Source organism: Vombatus ursinus, unplaced genomic scaffold (assembly GCF_900497805.2).
Source record: "Vombatus ursinus unplaced genomic scaffold, bare-nosed wombat genome assembly UNPS02012147.1, whole genome shotgun sequence".
NCBI lineage: Eukaryota > Metazoa > Chordata > Mammalia > Diprotodontia > Vombatidae > Vombatus > Vombatus ursinus.
The window spans coordinates 2,030,192-2,051,866 of NW_020951925.1; the positions used below are offsets into that span (position 1 = coordinate 2,030,192).

Here is a 21,675-nt window from a genome sequence, read left to right on the forward strand (position 1 = left end):
AGTCGCTGTGGGACCTGGGCAGGCCACGGAGCCGGTGCTGTGTCTGGGAGGGGGCGGTGGCACACACGCTCGTAGGGATTGTCCCAAGACAGTTGAGTGATTCTTTGCTGACCAGTTGCTAATACGACATTATTTCATTTCTATGTAGAGGTGAGTTCAAAAAAGCCTGGCTATCAGAAGACCAGAAAGACGAGCCCCTGAGTGCAGTTCGTTCCCGGAGGCAGCAGAAGCCGGGATTTCTCAGGTTTCCTCTTTCCTTCTGTGTCCCTCGTCCCTTCCTCCTCTTTTTTTTTTTTTTTAATTTAAAGAAAGCATCTTGGTGCTGCAGCACAGGATTGTGGGAAGACCCCGCTCGCGCGTCTTTATCTGCTATCAAGACGTCAGCTAATTAAAAGCGCTCTGGTCCTTGTGCAGTGTCTTTAAACTTTGTGCTGTGTGAACTTGGAGAGCTCGGAGCTCCTCGCCCAGCCCGTGTGCCTGCCCGCACCAATAAAATGTAAACTAGGATGTGTCCTCCTGGTGTGGATTTTTCTAAAGTGTATAGCTGGACACCTTGTCGAAAGTCATTAAAAGCAAGGCACTGTTTTATGCAGGTGTCCTTCTTTCTCTCGGGTGCACCAGTGAGCCTGTGATGTCACTGCTTTGAGGGTTAGTGCCAGGCTGCAGCCCATCTGTCCCTGACTGTCCTGGCTGGACGATGCTCACCCAAAGTGGACCCCTCGCCCTTGGCTCATGGCCAGCCTGCCTCCTTCCTCCTCGGCGGCTGGCTGGCCAGCTGTTACCGCGCGCCTGCCAGGGGATAGGAACAGCTGTATTTCTGGTTGCCCCAGCGCCGTGTTGTGCTGGTAAAACACTGGCCTCCAGACCAGGCGCCTCTGCTGTCCAGAATGCTCGGGCTCAGCAAAAGGACTTGCCCTCCTCCCCAGTTTGTCCGCTTGAGCGTCCTTCCCTTGGGACCATCCTCCTCTGGATGGTTGAGCCTTGCAAGCTCCTTTGGGCCAATTAGCATCTGTTAAGCACCTAGAAAAGCTGGGGGGCTCAAAGAAAAATTTCTCTGCCCTCAAGGGGCTTCCATTCTAATGCTTAAGACACCATGCAAATAACTGTGTCTATACAAGTGATATAAAGATCAAAGCTGTGGTCATCTCAAGGGAAAGGGGCTTCATGGGGACCAGAAGAGGCCGCCTGAGGAAGGTGGGCTTTACCCAAGTCTTGAAGGAAGCCAGGGAGTCTGGGAGGTGGAGGCGAGGAGAGAGACTTAGCAGGGGGACCAGCGTGGAGTCGGGAGATGCTGTCCTTCGTCTGCGAGGTGGGCGGGCATTCCTGCTGTGTAGAAGTTTCATCACTGGCTCTGGGGCCGGCTTCTCTCTCCTCCTGGGTTCGATGGGATGGCTTCTTCCTCTGTACCTTTGGCCTGGCTGTAACGGGGTCTGGTCTGAGTCCTGAGCGGAACGAAGGTTCATTCAGTGAACTCTGTGCAGAAGACAGTGAAGAGTTGGCCTGATTCTGCCTTTCCAGTGGTCAGTTTTGGTTCACGTGTGGCCTGCGTCTTCTACTGCGCCAGCCCAGGCCAAGGGGGCAGGAGGGGCATTGGGAGATTGACCTTGTACTCATTCCTAACCAACGTGGCTCTGGCTGTGAGCTTACGTCGTTGGCAGGAAATATGTGAGGGGGACGCAACTTTAGGTTTGCTAGAATGAAGTCAGAACACACAGGACTTGATGTGGGAGACACAAGATTGTAGCGTTGGCAGAGGGCTGACCGTGGACGTCTCCGTTTCTGCATCTGACAGATGACCACAGGCTGGGTCACCATTACTTGTGACGGAAGTCCTGAGCTCCCCGAATGGTGGCATCTGAGGCCTGGTGATCTCCAGGGGAGTTAGCCCGTCATGCCCAGAGCGTTTGTGGGGCTCTCCTTCCATTTAACTCTCCCACTACCCTTCGGGGTCCCTCTTCTGTAGCACAGCCCTTTGCCCCCGCTCCTCGCCCCGGAGATGATCCATCCGAAGGACCCTCCCTTCCTCCCTCCAGGCTGCAGATCTGGCTTCTCTGCCCCGAAGCAGCTCCTTTTTATGGGTATGTTCATGAGGGCAGGGACTGTGTAAACACTTCATAAATGCTGGTGGCTGACTCCTAAGCAAAGCATCTCCCCCCTCTTCAAGTTTCTTTAAGGCAGCTAGCTAAGGAGCACAGTGGTATACAGTGCTGGACTTGAAGACCCGAGTTCAAATTGTGACTCAGACACAAGCTGTGTCGTCTGCCTCAGTTTCCACATCTGTTAAATGGTTTCCCAGGGTTCCTCTGAGTCTGTGTGACAGCATTTGCGAAGCATTTTGGCAACCTGATGAGCAATTAAGTGATATCAGTATCATTCTCCGCATGTGGCGTGCCCTCGGGATCCTTAGATAACCACCCTGCTTACCTTCCTCTGGCTGCTCCCCAGACCATGATGATGATGGAGAGCTAAAATTTATATGGAGCTTCTCACATCAACTCTGCACGGTAGGAACTATGGTTATTCCCATTTTACAGTTGAAGAAATTGAGCCAGGTGAAGTGACTTGCCCAGGGTCACACAGCTAGTGAGTGTCTGAAGTTGGTTGGAACTCAGGTCTTCATGACTCCAAGTCCAATACTCTACCCATGGTTCCATCCTGCTGCTTTCAGTAGATTCATGATTAATACGTGGGCCACTTGCTAATGAGGTTTGGCTGGAGTGACTCATGAAACAAAAGTAAGAAAGGTCCTCAGACTGTCATCTGTGGGGACCATGACAGACCAGCAGGAAAGGGGGGAGCCTCGTCGGAAGGCCAACAACTGGGCGTGTGTGGTCCTGGAGGAGCTGCCCACTAGCGATTGATGTTCTTGGTCAAGTTGGAGCAGGATGGTGGCCTGGCCCAGCTCCTTTTTGGAAAGGCCAAGGAAGGGCTGGCCTGGCTGGGTCCAGAAGCGAGGAGGGGACAGACAGCCTCCCCCTGTCCCTCCAGGTCCTTCTCCTTGAATTGTTGTCTGAAGTGGGCTTGATTACGATCTAAAGGAAAGAGGCTGGGAGTGAGTAAGAAGCAGGATTCACCCCTAAACACCGAGGTGAGCCCGCGGTGCTCTCCCGTTTGACATTCCAGGAGTTGCAGCCCCAAGAACTGGCTGTGGAGGGAGGCCCCGACAGGATTCCACCTTCTACCAGTTCGTTCATCTCCTTCATGTCCCAAAGAGAATGAATCAAGTGGGAATAGTCATGTGCAATGGCCAGCCCCGGACCGCTGGTGCGCAGGACCAGGACGGCCCGAGGTGCCCCAGCCTGGGGCTCCCTGCGCACCCCCTCCCTCTCCGTGAAGCTTCTTGAGGGCTGCTCGCTTAGCTTTCTCCAGGCCCCGCTGCCCCACTGCCCCTGCCCCTCGACCTTCCCCTTCAGAGCTGAGAACACCGCAGCCGGCGCGGGAAGGAGGCGTTGGTGGACCAGCCTCCTCCTCTGCTGGTCGCCATTGGCTCCTTCACCTGCCTTCAGGGTCTCCTTGTGCTGGAAAGAAACACCAGGGAAGCGGAGGCTGCTCTTTGCCTTTCCCCTGCCCCAAGGGACCCAAACCTAGCCTCAGTCAGTAGCCAGGCTTTTGTCCATTTTCAAGTAAGGACATCGGGGGGCACCAGCTCACAGAGTACACATGCACGTTGTGCACACACGCTCCCACGGTGCACATGCTTCCACCTGTGCATTTACACACTTCCACAGCACCCTCTTACACGTGCTTGCACACACCTACCTTTTGCAACTCACAACACACAGTGCACACTTCACACAAACACACAGTACACCTCAACGCATATGCGGGCACATGCATGCAGTTCTCATAAGCATCAATTTAGTCACGTGTGTTCCTGCACAAGTACTCAGACATATATACAGACTTCACATGCATATGCACATAAACATATCAATACGTACACAACGCACACTTTCACACGAATACCCTCAAATGCTCACAGTTCAGTCACACGTGCACACGCACATTCGCTCACAAATCACACATGCATACACACTTTACAATGCATCCACACACACACTCAGGCCCATACGCACCCGCTTACACATGCATTTACATGTAGCACACATATGAATACACACACGCACTCTCACGTGCACATCCACAACACACATTTTCCTATGTGAGTGCCGTAACCCACGATGCATGTGCACACACGTATACATTCAGGCACATGTACACACAACCTCAGCACACGTATACTCACACGTACCACACTTACACACGAATACACACACATTCACTCGCCCACGCACATTCTCATTCCCACAGAATTACGCATGTGTACACACTTCACACACTTACCACCCACTTACACATGCATACCCATGAATACAATGCGCATACACTCGTGTGCACACATTCACTTGCAGGTGATGAATGCACACATGTGTACACACATATGTGACTGAGCACGCACTCACGTGCACTCACACGCACACCACACATTTGCACACGTGTAAGCACGAGAACACACACAGACACTCAAAGGTGGACATCTACTTAGGGTGTGACGTTTGCCCAGCTGGGCCTTTTGGCAATCAGGCTCTGGGCTAAGGCAGAGGAGGGCCCAGACCACGCCCTGGCCGCGGGGAGAGCAGAGTGTGTGAGGACAAAAGGGCAGCGGGGTTCCTGCCCTCCCCTCCCCCAGCTCCGTCCCTAGCTAGGCTGGCTCTCCGGCTCCTCACCCAAACCTCCAGGAGGGCACCTCTTCTCCCCCCAAACCCCTTGCTCTGCTCATCCCCATTTTCAGCATCATTTTGTGTACCGTCATCTCCCATTAGAATGTGTGCTGTCTGAGGGCAGGGGCTTAGCTCAGTGCCTGGAGCCTAATAAACTCTTCCCAAAGGCTTGTGAACCGACGGGGTGTCTGCCATGACTGCCTGCACCATCTACCGCTGATGGCCCAGTTCGCGTGGGGTTGTTGCACTGCTGATTCAGGGGTCTGGTTGTAATTGTAATTGCTCACAATTTTGAGTATTTTCCCCAATATTTTTTCATCTCTTTCACGGGTTGCTGTAGCCAAAAACCCCATCATCGTGGAGGTGAATTTGCTGGAGGAAATGCAGGACCTGGAACGGAGGTCAGAGTCACGACAGATAGCAGATGGACCACAGAACAGGGGTCGGTGTAGGTTTGGGAGTTCCACCTCCCTGTCGGGAGGGATGACCTCTGGCGGATCAGGCCAGGAGCTTCTTGGCTTCTTTCTCTGTATGCCAGGCACACAGCAGGCACTTAATGCATGTTTAATGATTGCTTGGATAGATTCTCAGTGGAGGACTTGGGGAAGGACATGCCTCGCACAGCACAGGGCACACAGCGGGTGCTTAATAAATGCTTGTTCTAAGGACTGATTGGCAAGGAAAGGGGAGGAGGAGGAGGAGGCGGCATCTGTTCCCAACAAGATTTTTCTGAGCACACAGGATGTGTGCAGACAGAATGGAAGCCATCTTATGTTTTGTCTGATTTGTTGGGGGTGAGCTGCTGGCCAAGCCACTGACCGGCAGCCCACACAGCCAGGAAGCTGGAAGGCAAGGTCCCCGTTAGTGGCCCACTGCTTCTGCTAAAAACAACCAAAAAATCAACGCGGTGAAAAGGGAGAGTAAAGATTGTTTTGCTCTTTGGATAATTCAGAAAACCAACGTCCCCTGCCATGAGACACGGGACATTTTAGATGACGATGGGAGCTGCAATTTCCTTTCCTTATCCTGTAAGTAAGATAGCAGCTATGTCCTCAGAGGGCCTGCAGCCTCTGCAGGGGGTAAAAGCAAGTCTCTTTACAAATACAAGACTCTAGGCAAAGTTCTTAACTGGCCTCTCTGGGGCTGTTTCCTCTTTGAGAAAACCAGGAGCAGCCCTTGTGGGGAAGGGGCCTCCCTCCCTGGCACCAGCACCATCCACCTGCTCCTGAGGGTCCTAGGAATAGCTGCATCCCGGGACCACGGGTCCCGCTTCATAGACCAGGGAAGCATGCCCTGGAGAGGTTCACCCCGGCAGCTGACCTCGCCTCCTCACCCCACATCAAAAGGAAGTTCCCACTGATGCTCAAGCCCTTGGCCCAATGTCAGAAATGGAGATGGCCTTGAAGAAGAAGCCTGGCCATCTGCTTGGGTCCTGCAACCCAAGGACTGGGCTTGGGTTGGGGCCTTTCCTGCTGCCTTGCAGCTAAAACCTCCTCCAGGTGTCTGAGGCCTGAGAGAGAAGCCCCTGGGGCCCAGGGCTGCATTGTCTGCATGGTTTTCTTTCTGGAGTAAATAACCAAGCAGTGTCCTCAAGGTGGACGTGTCCGGCTGGAGTTCTTGTGGGAGGTCTGGAGAGCCTGGGTCCCTTGTTTGGAGCTGACGGTAGGTAGCCTGGAGACCAGCGACACAAGGAATCCAAGTCCTGGCTAGGTCAGCCAGAAGACACGGAGGAGGCCGTGCAGAGCTGAGGCAGAAAGGTAACAATGCCTCTTCAGCAGTCTTGCAAACTGCTTTATTTTCTGACGAGGTTCAGTTCTGCGTCCCAGAGAATACAACTGGAGTTATAAATTAAGTTACTCAGTCCTGTTTGAAGTCACTGAGCGCTCATGAATGATTTGTAGTAAGCATTTCTTCCGTGTGTAGGCAAGCAGTAAATAGCAGTCCCATGCCTGATTCACATTGACCCTCGGGTACCTCTCTGGGTGCAGAGTTTCTCACTGTCAGCCTCTATCCATCTGGGCTTCCTTTGCTCATAGCTTCTCAGGGACCCTCCAGGACTCTGGGAATATTTCCCAATTGCTCTTCTTTCCCAGCGCTTCTTTCATCCCCTTTACCTTCTAGAGTCTTCTAAGTAGCATTGTGTATAAAATGCTGGATTTGGGGACAGGAAGCCCTAGGTTCAAATCCTGTCCCAGACTCTTATAGCTGTATGATCCTGGGCAAATCACCTCGCCCATCTCAGCCTCCCTCAGTTTCCTCCTCTGAAACATGGGGATAATGCCTACTTCACAGGGGCACTGTGAGGATCAAGTGGCATGTGGCAAAGGGAGAGGCAAGTCTTCCAGTGCTACATAAATGCAAGTGATTCTGATTTCCCTCTTCCTTTTCCATGTTCACACTGCCAGAATCTCCATTTCAGGTGCCAAGCACCACACGAGCCTGGTATCCTGGAGCTTTCTCCAACCCATGGACCACCCACCCTGCTCCTTCCTCCCTCAGGGCACTGTCAGTGCCCACCAAAAGCCTGGAGAACAGACTTCTGGTCACCATGCGCCTTATAATCATGATGCTATACCGCTACTGTCATAAAGTGCATTATGTGATGATCTCATTTGGTTTTCCGAGCAGCTCTGGGAGGGAGGCAGTACAAATAATGATCTCCATTTTAGTAGGGAAGAAACTGAGGTCCCCTCCAAGCTGGACGGCTGGCCAGGGGCAGTTAGGCTTTTAACCCGGAGCTTCTGACTCTAGGTCCAGTCTCCTAGTTCAACGAGGTCCTGAAAGAGCTTGGAGCTTGGGCCTGAGCGTAGCCCTGGGTTTACTCCACTAAGGAGAGGAACCGATGTCTGAGACACCTTGGGTCTTCCCTCATGTGGCCTGGGCCTCCTGGGGGGTCAGAGAGCCCAGGAATCATGGAGTTGGCAAGGACTGCAGGCATGGGGAGACGTGGCCTGACCCCCATCATCCTGGGGGGCGGGGAAGAAGTCACCAGGCTATGGGGGCAGCTGGCCTGGCAGAGACAGAACGAGGGGAGCCCGGAGCAGCCGGTGGGCGCGCAGCTAGCACTTGAGCTCAAGGACAGCGGCCGTGGACTCACCTGGGCCAGGATGCTCTGTCCATCCTGGTGTGGGAAGCTAGAGCTCTGGGAGGTGGTGCCTGCCTTCCTCTCTCTCCCTCCCTCCCGCCCTCCCTCTCTTTCCTCCTCCCTCCCTTGGGGCTAGGATCCTCGCACCTTCAGCACCTTCAGGGAGACGCAGGACTCCTGAAACAAGGAGAGGCGCCCAGGAGGCTGTGGCTTACTCAAGCCCAGGTTGGGGGGGGGTACTTGCCCGCCCCACCCCCCATTTCCTCCTCTGCTCTGGGTTTGCAGGGGCCATCCAAGCTGGGCACAGACCCCCACCCACGGGAATGGGGGCATGAACCAAGGGGCTCTGGGTGCAGGCACGGAGCCATCCCATGGCACCCAGCAGTCAGAGGCGATGCTGGGGTTCTGATTTTTTGGAGGCGGAAGGGAACTTAGCGCACCATTTTACAGATGAATAAACTGAGGCACCGAGTGGGAGAATGAATGCCAGCCCAGTGCTGAGGTCACAGTGGCCTTGGGTGGGGCTCAGAAGGGTTCTGGCTCCCTGACTTCCTGCAGCTTATGTTGGGGTGCAGTTCCCCGTTCCCCACTGGGTGTGCTCCCCGACTCCGCGCCAGGGCTGGCCGTGCCCCCCGCCTGGAGGGCCGTCTCCCTATCAACACGGGGTGGGGGGAATCTTTTTCTGCCACCACCCCCCCTCCCGTGAGCTCGGTCTGCTGAGAATGGCAGCTGGAACACAGCAGGCGCTCAATCTGTGCACGGGCCCCCTCGAAGGGGGGGGGGCGGGCCTCAGTTTCCCCAACTGTCTAATGGCGAGCGAGGCTCCTGCCTCTGGCCCTTGGACCCGCGTCCAGTCTCTCTGCCTGCTCAGGCCTCAGTTTCCCCGTCGGTAGCCTGGGCACCCCGAGGGGGCGTGGCTCACTACGGGCCGGGCACACGTGGGGCATGCTCGGGTCCAGGGCGCGCGTGGCGGGGCCGACCTGGGGGCGGGCCCGCGGAGAGGCCGGCCAGGGGTGAGGGAGGGTGCCCCCAGTCCCTTCCTCCCTGTCTCCCTCCCACTGCCCCTCCGCACTCAGGCCGGCCCGGAAGGGCGCGGACTACAAGTTCCAGCAGCCCCCACGCAGCCCGCCCCGCCCCGAGCGCGCAGAGGCCGTCGGGAACGGCCTCCGCCGCACGGCGCCGGGGGCGGGGCCGGGGCTGCGGGCGACCAATGGGCTTCGAGCTCGTCGGCGTTGCTAGGCGGCGCCGGGGCTTCCTCCTCCTTCCCTCCCCTCCCGGGCGGGGGCGCGCGCGCGCGCTCCGAGGGCGGCTCCGCCTCCGCGGGCTCGCGACTCTCAGGCCGCGTCCGAGACCGAGCCCGGCTCCGGCTCCGGGTCCGAGTCCGGGGCGTCGCGGGGGTGGAGGCCGCAACGCGGGCCATGGCGGAGCGGGAGCGCGGCGGTGGCGGAGGGGGCGGCGGCGGGGGGCTAGAGGCCGGGGCGCTGCCGCCCGACGTGCGCGAGGGCCTGGCCGAGCTGGAGCTGGAGCTGTCGGAGGGTGAGGCTGGGGGGGGGGGGGGGGCCCCGGAGGGGGGGGGGCGGGGGGGGGGGCGCTGCGCTCCCACGTGGGCGTGCCCCTCCCCCCAGCGGCGCAGCGCCTGTCTCCAGAGCCCCCTGCCGAGGTCGGGGGTCCCACGTCCCGCGACCACCCCGGCTCCGAGGCACCCCGTCCCCATCCCCCCTCCTGGTGCCGCGGCCAGTCCGTGCGTGGATGTCGTCTGTCTGTCCGTCCGCTGTCCCCAGGCTGCACTGGGGGCGCCTTGAGGGCAGGCACTGCTCTGGCCCCGGTACACAGTGGGTGCTCAATCAGTGCAGGTGGTTTGATTGGATGGAGGATGTGGGCAGCTCGTCCCGGCTGCTCTTGGGGAAATGAAGTCTCTTTAGTATTCCGGCTCTGCAGGGGGTCTCGAGTCTGCAGTTTGAGCGTTTAGACTGCCAGGGCCAGCCTGCGGAGGGCAGGTCCTCTCCGAGCCTCGGGATCCTCCTCTCAAGTGGGGAGATTAATGCTTGCATCACCTAACTCTCCCAGTTGGAGGGATTCAGTGAGATGATGCCTGTGGGGCCGCCCTAGGTGGGGCAAGCACGGGTTAGCCCTGCTCTTGGGCCTTGGGATGCTCAGAATCCCATAAGGCAGTGGCCCCATTGTGTGAGATGTGAGTGGCGTACTAGGTAGCCTGCTCTGCTGACTTTGGGGAGGGGAGGGTGGGTCATAGAGAGTCTGTGGAGAAGAGTATTGCAAACTGTGGAGTGCCTGACAAAGGTGGAGGGCATGAACTGCCCTCTTCTCCTGCCCCTCCTACTCCTCTTGGAGCGTGGGAGATGGTCTCCTCCTGTGCGCCTTCTCACAGGGGCCCTGTAAGGGGCCAGGCTCGTGGAGCTCCAGTGCGCCTCTTGAATACAGAACCACCCTCTTGGGGGGCCAGCCAGCCAAGCCAAGCCAGCAGACCTGGATGAAGGGTTACTGCCTGCCAGGCACTGTGCTCAGTGCCAGTCAGAAACACTGCTCCTGCCCTCCAAACGTTCACGTCTAATGCCCTGTAAATCGCAGCTGGGTCCGTGGGAGAGACCGAGGGAGAGGCGAGGGAGGACTGTAGGGGTGACAGGAGGAAGGCACGGAGGTAGGAGGTGACACAGGGGCTTGGAGAAACTGCACACAGGCCGTTTGGCCATCCCGCCCCGGGCTGTGGTAGAATAAGGGGGACGGGGCGTCCCATGTAGGTGGAAAAGGGCCACGCTAAGGGGTGTGTAGTTGATCTGAAGGTTCTGGCTGAGCAGCCAGGCAGAGCGGCGGCCCCCCGGGCTCCCCAAAGACTCTCTGCATCCGGGGGCTGTGCCTGAGGGAGCCCAACCGTGGAGGGCTGCTCTCTGGGCATTGTGGCCGTTGGGGTGACTTCTCTGGTTTGGGGACAAAAGACCCGCATGGCCTCAAGAGGCCTGTGTCAGGTGGAGACATCCCCTCCCTTCCTTAGACTTTTCCTAGCCATGTGACCACATACAAGTCACTACCCCTGTGAGAGCCTCGTGTGTCCATCTGTAAAATCGGCTAATAATTGGCCTGTTGTAAGGAAAGGGTTTTGTGAATGTTCCAAGACTACATTCATGTGGACCGGTCTTGGAACCTAAAACCTGAGCCAGCCACAAAGAGGTCCCCGGGAGACGGCAGTGGCTGGTTTTAGGGCCCTGGACCGGACCCAGGCTGGGGTCACTGCTAGAGTGAAGCGTCCTGGCTCGGGAGCATCTGCGGCTCGTCTGGGTGTCCTGGCACCGAATGAGACCGATTGGGGTTCGTGCGTCTGGGCTCTCTGGTCGGATCAGGTGTCCCTGGAGCCCCCGCTCCTGGGGACCTTCTTCCCCCCTTCCTTGTAGTACTCTGAGCCCACGCTTGACAAGTTTCCTGCACTTCCTTAACACAAGGGTATTTGGCTTTAAGATGTGGTTTCTGTGGTTTCCTCTGGGTACTGCCCCCCCCCCACATAACATAGGTAGCAGCCCCTCTGGAAGCATTGTAGCCCTTGGAGCTCCTCAAGAGACGGGTCCTTTGGACAGCAGGCGGTGATGGGCTGTCAGTTGGCGACCAGTGCCTCCGCTTGACGTGCCGTGGCTTGTGTGTGCTAGTGGCAGAGCAGTGGCAGGCAGCCCGAGGGTGGTGGTCACCAGGTTGGGGTCCTGGCCTTGGCTTTGCCTCAGACTGAGGGACCTTGGCCGTTACTTCACCCCCTCTGACGAGTTCCTTAGCTGTCAGATCCCGGGGATTCTCTAAGGTTTCTCCCAGCTCTGACTCCTTGTCAGGAGTTTTGAGTTTTAGTGCAGTAACTGTTAGATGTTGCGTCTAATGTCTGCTTCTGTTAAATATTAAGGGTGGCTGTCACAGGCTTCGGAAGGTTCACTTATCGTACTCCTACAGCCTTTATACGCCGCTGTCATAATTGGCACCTATCACAACCTGATTCCAGGTTTGCTTTCACAGCTCGAGGCTGGGTTCACTCTGGCTGTGGAATTTTAACTTGTGAAACACGTAAAAAAAGAGAAACTTGCCATTTGAACCTGCCTGACCCAGTGTAGAATTTAAAGTTTTAAGAATAACACAGACTTCTGTCTTTCAGTTTTGTGGGGGACGGTATTGGGTAACTGAAATGTTCTCATCCGCTCAGTAAATACTCACCAACAGATACCTTAATTCACAAACTGAAATCACCGATTGGATTCTGCCTAGCAGAGCGGCCTTGGGCTTGAGGTCCCAGAGACTTGGGTGTGACCTCGGCCACCTCCAACAGCTGCCCCCCAACGTGAGCCCCTCCTCAAGACCTGCCCAAGGGCACTTTGCCTTGTGCAGGGGGTGCTGGCACCGTTAGCGTTCCTCCTAGCGTTCCCCCTAGCTCTGAGCCGCACTGGGAGTATTTCCAGGCCATCTAAGTGTTTGAGGAGCCGCTGCTGCCTCTGGTTTCTGGCCTCACTGGGTCGGGCTTAGCCCTTTTGTGTTACCAAGTTAAAAGGGGCCAGGTGTTTGTCTTTGAGGAATTGGAGTCCAGGCATTTGTTTTGGCTGAATGTGCTTTGGGCCATTGTATTTGTGGCAAGTACTAACTACCTGTTCTCAGGGTTGCCCCCCACCACTAGGGAGAACCTTTTTTATAACTGTGGGAGATGCCCTGAGGCCCCAGGGCAGGGCCTGGTCTTTGCCTTTCAGGCTTGGCTCTGGAGGACTTAACCTTCCTGTGCTGTGGACCCTTTGGCCAGTCGGTCTGCTGAAGTCCATCGAGTTTTTAAAGCATTAAATACCCAGGATGCCAAAGGAAACCCATTGGGGTGACACCTGAGTGCCCAGACCTTCGGTTCAGGCCCCCGGCCAGAGGTGGCTGAGCCGCTGTCTTGGGCCCTGGCCCTCCACGCCTTCTCATTCTAGACCCCACAGAGTCTGCTCACTCATCAGGGCTGCACGGCCCGTGGGCTGCCCAGCTAGTAAGCCTTTCCCCATCATACCTACGTAGCTTCACTTCATGTGAAGGGCGTATGCCCTGGCACATCAGGGGGCTTTGTTGACCTTGGAGTCTGGGACATGTGGTAATTTGCCATTGGAGAGCAGTCTCTATCCCTGCATGTGTTTGGCAGCACTCGTGGAGTAGTGACCCGTTTGAGGTCCCCCACAAGCACCACCCTGCCCAGGTCTCCTGCCGTCCGCTTCTGGGCCTGTCTCAGAGTCCTCCAGCCAAGGACTAGGGCAGGGGCTACAGATGGACGATCCATCCAGCGGCTGCTGGGCATTTCTTACAGACAGTGAGACTCAATTCTCAGGGGTGAGAGGGATCCTGGGGCCCAAGGAGGCCCAGGCCTGAGCTAGATACCGTTAGCGTGAGGTCATTTGTGAGCACCTTCCCATCAGTGGGGAAGGACGGCCTTGCAGATGCCTGTGCCCCTGGCATCCCCGCTTCACAGCTGGGTCGGTTGGCGTGGACGAAAGCCGACCGTGGGCTCGCTTTGGCCACGGAAGGGCACGTGCTGCACTTGGGGGGCCTTCTTTGTCGGGGGGCCCCTTTTAGGTTGTCTTGTGTTCCACAGCAGACAGACAGAAGGCCTTTCTCTGTTCCCCTCTGTCCCCTCTGCACTGTGGGAGACTCGCAAGCGTGTCTGCGCCCTTCTCAGCTTTTTTATGATGTCTGTCCCATAGGCACAGAGCGTTCTCATACCGGTTTTTTGGAGAAAAGAAAGCCGGATGAGGCAGTCCTTGTGCTGTCTTCTCTTGCGTCCCCCCTCCCCATCTTCAGCGATGTTAACATCTTGGGGGGGCAGAGGAGAATAAGGGAAGGTATGGTGACCTGGGGCTGAACTCCACTTCTGTTTCTGGCTGTCTCCATAAACAGATTATGTGAAACTAAGGCTCAGTTTCCTCATCAGTAGAATGGGAGTAACACCTGGAACAGTAGCCACAGCACCCTTCTGAGGACCTAATGAGACCATCCGTGGGGCTCACGGGTCGGACAGGAAGCGTTTCCACTCATTTCTAATGTTGCCCTCTTGGAGAAGGCTTATCGGCTTTGGTGCGGTCAGTCCCCTGGCTGACCGCTGCTTCCCCCGTCCGGGTCATTGCGTCTTCAGAATCCTGGAGTCTGGGAACTGGGCGAGAGCACAGAGGCCCTTTAGTGCGCCCCCAGGAATCCCTGCCTGCTTCCCGCCCTGAGGTAGACGGTGCCTGCAGCTTTAGCATGGGGCTCCTTTTCCTAGCACGGAACAGAGTTTTGCTGTGAGGTCCTCGTCCGGGGGACCCGTCTGCGTGTGATGCATCCAAATGGTCCCAAGTGTGGACTCTGTGAATCCCCCCCATCTCCCACCATCATCTGGGTGGTTTTGTTAAACCTGTCCCAGTGACATTCGGATCCGGTGGGATGCCGTTGGCCTGGACTGACTCTTGTTTACAGAGGCCCAGAGAGAAGGGACGTCAAGGTCGTGCGGGTAGCCAGATGTGCTTGGGGCCTTGGACTCTGAGACCATCATTTGTGGTTCTTAAGGAGCTTAGATGTGGCTAGGGAGGGTTGGGGACCAGGCGTGGAATTTCACTGGCATTTAGGGAACTCCCTAGTGAGGAATCTCCCTCCCCCAACTTAGGCTGGCACCCTTTGTAGCTTAGCTTTATTAGAGTGGTCTGGGGCACTGAGAGGGGAAGGAAATTGATTTGTCCAGGGTCCCACAGCCAGGATGTGCCCAGGCAGGACCCGAACTCAGATCACTGCGTCCCACTGTCTCGTACCCAGAAAAGTAGCTATAAGTTATATACATAGTAGTTATAAAGCAATTTCCAGTGCAAGGGCAGGGCACTCGCAACACAGTGGATCAGGCAGGCTTCCTGTGGTCAGTTGATAAACATTTATTAAGCACTTGCTGTATGCTCGGCACTTAAACACTGGGGATACAAAGAAAGGCAGAATAAAGTCCCTACCCTCGAGTCGCTCAGTCTCATGGAGGAAGACAGTGCACAGACAGCTTGTGCAGACAAGCAGTGGAAACAGGAAGAAGCGGACCTAACCATCAGAAGGCAGTGGGAAGGGCATCCCAGGCAGCAGGCACAGCCAGAGACAGTGCCTGGAGTCTGGAGATGGAGGCTCTTAGAAGGCTTTGATCCGGCCTTGAACATTGCTCGTGGAGACGAAGGAGCACGTGTTACTGGTTAACTGTAACGTCTCCAGCAGGTCGCTCGACCATCCTGCAGTTGGACCTTGTAATCCGAGTCTCTTCTCCCCTGAGTCCTGTGACGCTCCTCTCCGCCAGCTCCCGAGAAGGCCAATGCTAGAGAGGACCAGGAAGGGGATGAATCCCACCATACCCTTGCATGGTCTGAGCATCCCTCGGCTGTGATGTCCAGTTCTGGATGAACAAAACAAGCGTTTTATTAAGTACCTACTAAGTACTTTACAAACATTGTCTTATTTGATCCTCACGACAGTTTTGGGAGATAGGTGCTACTACTGTTATCCCCATTTTACAGATGAGGAAACTGAGGCAGATAGCAATGAAATGTCGTGTCCACAGTCACATGGCTAGGAAGCGTCAGAGGCCAAATTGACCTCAACTCCTCCTGACTCCAGGCTCAGAGCTCTAACCAGTGGGCCACCACTGTCTCCTAGCCACAGCTAGACGCTGCCAGCCCCAAGGTTTTTCTCATGTAGTGATCTGTGGGAAGGTACAAGACACAAAGCCAGCAGACCCATGGGCCGTCGGCAGGAGAGCTGGAATGAACCTTCAGGCTATCTGTGGGGCTCTCACATGAAGGGCGGCATTAGGCCGTGAGGCAGAGCCAGGAGTGTGGGGCCAGCTTGCCCAAGGAAATGGGTTCCTGTGAGTGGGGGGTGAGTTCTGCCTCTGGAGGTCTTCTGGCCAGGTCTCGGGGGTCCCCTGGACGGTACGTGGTCAGAGGAGCCTCGTGCAGGTGTGCGTGGAGCAGGTTAGTGGCTCTTGGCGTCCGGCTCGAAGCTCCTGACGTTATTGACCACTGACTTTGGCAGCAAATGAATTGGAAGCTAATTAGCATCATGTCATAATGACAGAGATAAAGTGAGGAAACTTTGGAGTCATGTAACACAGTGAAATTAGGCCCCAGTCCCCATAAACCCTGGCCTGCTGATTCTGCGAGGGCTCCTGACAACCCATAAAGTGTTTGTTCAGGACATAAAAACCAAGTGTGGGGACAGACGTTTTTACTGGAAAGGGGAGGTCGCAGTGGTGAGGACTTCCTGCCTGGTTTTCCTCACCCCGGGGTAGGGAGGCGGGGATGGTTTCAGTGGCCTTGGCAGCCGCCGGCACATTAGGTAGAACTGCCAGCACAGGTGGCCAGGGGGCCGCCCTGCTCCCACAGACCTCCTCTAGCTATTCGGAGCTGTATTTTGATGACTGTGACCCCGCGCTTTGGGCATGTTCCTCTGCCCTTCTGGTGCTACGGTGCAGTGTGTCTGTGGCGGCCGTGGGTGCCTGGGGGACTGGGGAAGGGCCAGCGTTTGTTCTGCTCCTGGGGTGTCGGCTCCCTGAGCTCTTGGAGGCGTGCGGTGCAGGAGCAGATTTCAGGCTTCTGCATGAGTGGGATGTGGAGAAACTGGAAACTCCACCTTTGTCCCCCCAGCCCACTTCCCCGGAGCGGACGCCTTGTCCTTTCTTCTGCCCGCCGCAGTGCTTACTTTGGAGATAGGTGTCAGGTCAGAAGACCGAGCCAGAGCCCCCTGATTCCAGGCCGCGTTTGGCCCGCACTTTGCAGTTGTCTGGAGAGGGGCCTTTTCCCGAGGTCTAGCACGGTGTTTTATAAACAGTCTATAATCACGCTAGTTTTTTGGTATTGGTTGTGCTTGGGCGGTGAAGGTGTTTCGGAGGGTTGTGGGGTTAGGAGCCCAGAGTCATCTGGTTCTTTTAGAAACGTACAGGGCGGGGCAGCTAGGTGATGCAGTGAATAGAGCACTGGCCCTGGATTCAGGAGGACCTGAGTTCAAATCCGGCCTTAGACACGTGACACTTACTAGCTGTGTGACCCTGGGCAAGTCACTTAACCCCAATTGCTCATCAAAAAAGCCAAAAACAAAAAAACAAAAAACCACGCACCAGAAATGTACAGGGAAGGAAAGGGAAGGGAAGGGGTCCGTGTGGGAAGAAAGCTGAGATCTGGAGGGACAAAAGGAAAGTTGCTCCCTCGCTGTCTACTCTGAACATTTAAAAACCCAGGCAGTGCGTATATCTTTCCGTCCTTGAAGTGTCTCAGTTTGTTGCCCTGCCATGGCGGGTGTGCCGACATTTGACAGGCGCAAGTTACCAGAATGCTTTGATCGGCTGCCTCCAGCTTGATCAGGCGCTAGGACCTTTCCTGGTCCCTTTTTCAGCCATTCATGAACGGTCTGGCTCCTCGGGCACAGACACAGTCAGGGCCTCCTTCCTCAAGCTTCTGAGCAGGGCACCAACATGGCGGCCCAGAGCCCGGGAAGCCCCACTGGCTGAAGCTAAGTCCTGGCCCAGTATCCTTTCCACGCTGCCTGAGGAGACGCCTTCTTGTTAACTCTTTCATACCCTGCCCTTCATCTCCTCAGCTGGCAGGGTGGGTACCCCCTGAAGCCCTGCCCTCCAGCTCTGCAGCATCAGAAGCCAGAAAGGGCCCCAGTCCCCCAAACTGAGACGAGGCTTTGGAAAAAATGTGGTAAATGGTGTTGAGAGTATCTTTTTTTTGTCCAAGAGTGTCATTTTGACTGAAGGGTAAGTGTGGGCCTGGCCCTACTTACCTTTGGCAATGTTGCTCCTTCACACCGTGGAAAAACCTCACCTTTCCTGTCCTCCCAGCGTGTTGTGGCCATCTGCGGAGTATGTGCTTCGTCTGCGCTTCGGGTGGACAAGGGGGCAGTGAAGGCCTTCTGTGAGTACGGTTTGGATGGGCCGGACAGCCCCAAGCCCCTGAAATGGGATTCTGTGCAGAGCCTTTCCCTTGTGATGTTGGCTGCTGATTTGTGATGCCAGTGTAGACGGAGCCTTTGACCTTCTAGGTCTTGGTCACAGCCACAGGCGGGAGGCGTCCTCATCACTTACTGATATCTGCCTGATTGCCAAGTCCGCTTTCTGAGGAAAACGCCGAGTGTTTCATGCTCCAGCATGGTGCTGTAGTGCAGAGCCAGTGCTCCCCTAGAGACGGCCACGTGGCTTACGTCACTGCTGACTTGCAGGCGTGTCCTGGCCCCCAGGGGGGCTCTCCTTCAAAGTGCTCATCCCCGTGACTAGGAGCGGTTTTCACTTTCTTCTCTCTAGGTTTTCCTGACACACCCTCTCCTCCACCTGTCAGACTGCTCAGTCTTTGCTGCACCTTCATCTAGGCCGTGCCCACTGTGAGGTCCTGAGTCCTCTTCTCTTTTGCTGGCTGGTCTCAGGGGCATCGTTTCTGTGCTGACGATGCCAGCCCTAACCTCTCTCTGGAGCCCCAGAGTTATGTCTCCACGTGCTTACCGGACACCTCACGCAGGATCAGCGTTCTGTGACATCCCGAATTGACTCGGTCTCGTCTGCCCCAAGCCCTCCCCTCTTCCCGGGTAGCCTCTTATTTTCTAGATCGACGACATCTCCCGGTCATCCATGTTCACAGCCTAGATGTCACCCTCCCCCACCCCCCTCACATCCAGGTTGTTGCCAAGGCCTTTCAAGTCTGCTTCTGTAACATCTGTTATATCCGTTCCTTCTGGCGTCGGAGCCTGCCCGACCCCGGGTCAGGTCCTCCAAGTCTCAGACCCGGGCTGTGGCGGTAGCTGCTGTGGGCAGGGTTCTGCCTGCCTCAGGTCCATCATCGGCTGGGGTACTCCGGAAGGGTTTCGTGGCAGTGTTAGCCCCAGGGCGCACATAAGAAAACTGAGGCCTCGGTTAAGTGTCACACAGCCAGTGCTGGAGGAGGAGCAGACGCTGGTGTCTACTAAGGCTGCACCATGGCTGGGAAACAGACCCCCCTGGCTCCCTCGTTCGTTCGTTCAGGTCTTTGGGGCCGCCTGGTAAACTGAGGGCTCTAGTCAACTCCGCATTAGAACTGTCATCGAGCATGGAGTGCTCCGGGATTCCTCTTGGGCACAGTTGTCGTCCAGCTAAGGCTCCCGGGCTTTGTCGGCTCCATTCACAGTTGGAAGAAAGGCTGAGTTTGTCAGAGGTGAGGGAAAACAGAGGTTTTTGTGTCTCGCCCGGGTTCCCAGACCCCCTGAAGCTCCAGGGCAAGGGCCCCTGCTGCGGAGTAGACTGTCCTCTACCGTGAAGATGGCGTATTTCATCAACCTCCGACTTTGGGCGGTGGCTTCTGTCTGATCCTGGGCACCAGCTGGGCACTATCTTTAGACTGTTCTGGTCCTCCTGGAGCTTGGGCTGATTTCACCAGGATGCCGGAGCAGATGTCTTTGTCACGGACAAAGCCCTAAGTTGGGTAGCAGATAGAATGCTGAACTTAGAAATTAGAACCCGAGTTCCACGTAAGCTCTGTGATCCCGGCTAAGTCGTTTCACCACTGTCAGCCTCAGTTTCCTCATCTGTAAAATGGGGATCAGACTGGCACCTAGCTGCAGGTTTGTCGTGTGGATCAGATGTGATGATATGTGTTTACACTCTAGAACATTAGCTGTAATTGTTGTTCCATCCCTGGAACTCCAACTAAACCGTAGGGAAGACCCAGCTTTCTCTGACTTGGCATATTCTCTGTCTAGGCTTTAGCCCTGTCCAGTTCTTTTGGGAGGGATTAGAAATTCCAGCCATTGGTTGACAGGTGATCAAGGCCAAGACAGCCCAGCCCTTGCTCCTTTGCCAGAGGAACATCTCTGTGGTCTGGACCTGGGAAGGAGGAGTAGTCTTATCCTAGAGGGCATGGAAGCCACAGCTGGAAATGGGGGTGCTTTCATGGCCTGCAGTCAGAACGAGGCACTGACTGGGCCCCCTCGCCAAGAGGTGCTCTTGTATCCCGCGGCTGTAGTTAGCTCGGACCTTTCCTCGGAGCATTTTTAGTGCCGCAGGCCCCCCTGCCCCGGCCTTTTATCTCCAAGGAGCCTGTTGCAGCCACGGGCCAGGCTGGGCCGTGGGATTCCTGCTGCAGCCTCAGTGAGGCCCTGGCACCTGCAGAATCGAACCAGCCTCTTCCTGGAGTCCGGGCCCTGGTCAGTGTCTTCTTGGGAGGCGGGCTCTGATCCAGCCCTGCTCAGGGGAACTTTGCTCTCCTCCCCAAGCAGGGCCCAGTTTCTTCCTCAGCTGTCCCAGGGACAGCTGCCTCCTTGGCCTCCTGTGACTCCGCGTGCTTTGCCTTCCTTTGCCTGTTAGAAGATGGGGCCTCTTTTCCAAGGGGGCTTCAGGTGTCTGAGAGGAAAAGCTGTCACCTCCCCTCCCCCCATGGCATTATTTAGCACAAGCCTAGACAGCTATTTGTGTTCTAGGGTCAAAATCCAACATGGTCAGAAACATGAGACTTGTCCTGGTATCCTTAGGGACCATGGGAGTCTTTCCTCAGGAAATGAAGGGCGGGTCTGGCTCTCCCTGACTGACCCTGGGGGTGTAAACAACACCCCTCCCCCAGCACAAAGCCAAGTGACAGTGGGGGGGGGGAACGCCTAAGAGGGAAGAAAGGAAAAGCTAGGGAGTCCTGCCCCCCCCCCACCCTGCCCTCTGATTTCTTGGACCTGGCTCCACATTCCCTCACACCCATCCCTTCTCTTTTTTGGTACATTAGCTGAGGCTTTTATATCACTTCTTGATTTGATGAACACACCTTTTCATCTTTCCACCCTCTCTGTGGATTGCTGAGGCCTGATAGTTTGTCTGGCAAACGGAAGTTTGGGGTTAAGTCCTTGGGGGGCGGGAGCGAATTTACCTCTTCCCAGATGTAGGAATTTGGGGGTCATTGAAAGTAGAAGGAGACTTAGGGAGATGCAGGCCCATTCCCTCATTCTGGAGGGGAAACTGAGAACCACACAGGTGAAATGCCCCAGTTTGGGCTCCAAGTGGAACCACAAAGGAGCCAGTTCTGCTGAGGCCAGTGGTCCTTGGGGCAGTTGAGAAGTACCTGCTATGTGCTGGACACCATGTAGAGGTAAAATGGGGCCTGCCCTCAAGGAGTTTGCCTTCTGTGGGGAAACAGCGTGGCCCAGTTTAGTCCGAAGACTGTGTTGGAGAGACTGGAGAGGAGCCCCCAGCTAGCCGGCGGGCCTGGCCAGGGGCCTGCAGACCTTTGGTGGCATCAACTGTGGCCATGGCTGAGCCAGCATGGCACCAGCTGGGGCTCCGTGACGAAGTCTGGGTCGAGGAAAAGTCACTTTTATTTGACCTTGTCATCCCCGTTAAATGCCAAGCCCTTCCCAGGCCCAGGCTCATCGGAAGTCAGCAGCTTCCGTCTGGCATCACTTCACATGCCGGTCATCTTCCCTCACATTCACGATCTCCCGCATCACAGCCTGCTCGCTCAGCCGTATTTCCATCCGTGGACACGGGCTTGCTGCCGTGGAAAGGGCTGCGGTCAGTGTTGTAGAGGGTGGTGGGGCATTTCCTTCTGTCAGCACCTTCTTTTGTTGGCCCACCTTCTGGCCCATTTCCAGACGTCAGACTTGGTGCAGGGGCTGGGCCTGTCGCCGCTTTCGTGGGGTGGTGAGCACTGTGTGTTTCTAGGATCTCGGGGACCTCTCCAGCTGGGGTCCTGAGAGCTTCCTGTGATCACGCCCCGGGCTGAGCTCTGCCACTTGTGGCCTGGATCCTGCTGGACTCAGCCCCTGTCCAGGGGATCCCCTTTGGTCTGAGATTCTTGCCCTCGCTATTCCTCCACAGACTCCAGACTGGGCAAGAAGCTGGAGTGGAGACCCTGCTTTGCTCCCGGG

At 56.2% G+C, this 21,675-nt stretch overlaps 2 protein-coding genes across 11 annotated transcripts in view; both read left to right on the forward strand.

Moving 5' to 3' along the window:
• The window catches only part of PCNT (pericentrin), a 120,235-nt gene extending 119,647 nt beyond the window's left edge, over positions 1–588 (forward strand). For all 10 annotated transcript variants that reach the window (XM_027857438.1, XM_027857444.1, XM_027857442.1 and 7 more), the window contains one exon: positions 149–588. In XM_027857438.1, the coding sequence (XP_027713239.1) occupies positions 149–201 (53 nt within the window). In that variant the 3' untranslated portion in view covers positions 202–588. The remainder of the gene's footprint in view (positions 1–148) is intronic.
• Positions 589–9,224: 8,636 nt separating this feature from the next.
• DIP2A (disco interacting protein 2 homolog A) overlaps positions 9,225–21,675 on the forward strand; it is a 123,849-nt gene continuing 111,398 nt past the window's right edge. Inside the window, exon 1 of the mRNA XM_027857405.1 lies at positions 9,225–9,342. Coding sequence (XP_027713206.1) covers positions 9,225–9,342 — 118 coding nt within the window. The remainder of the gene's footprint in view (positions 9,343–21,675) is intronic.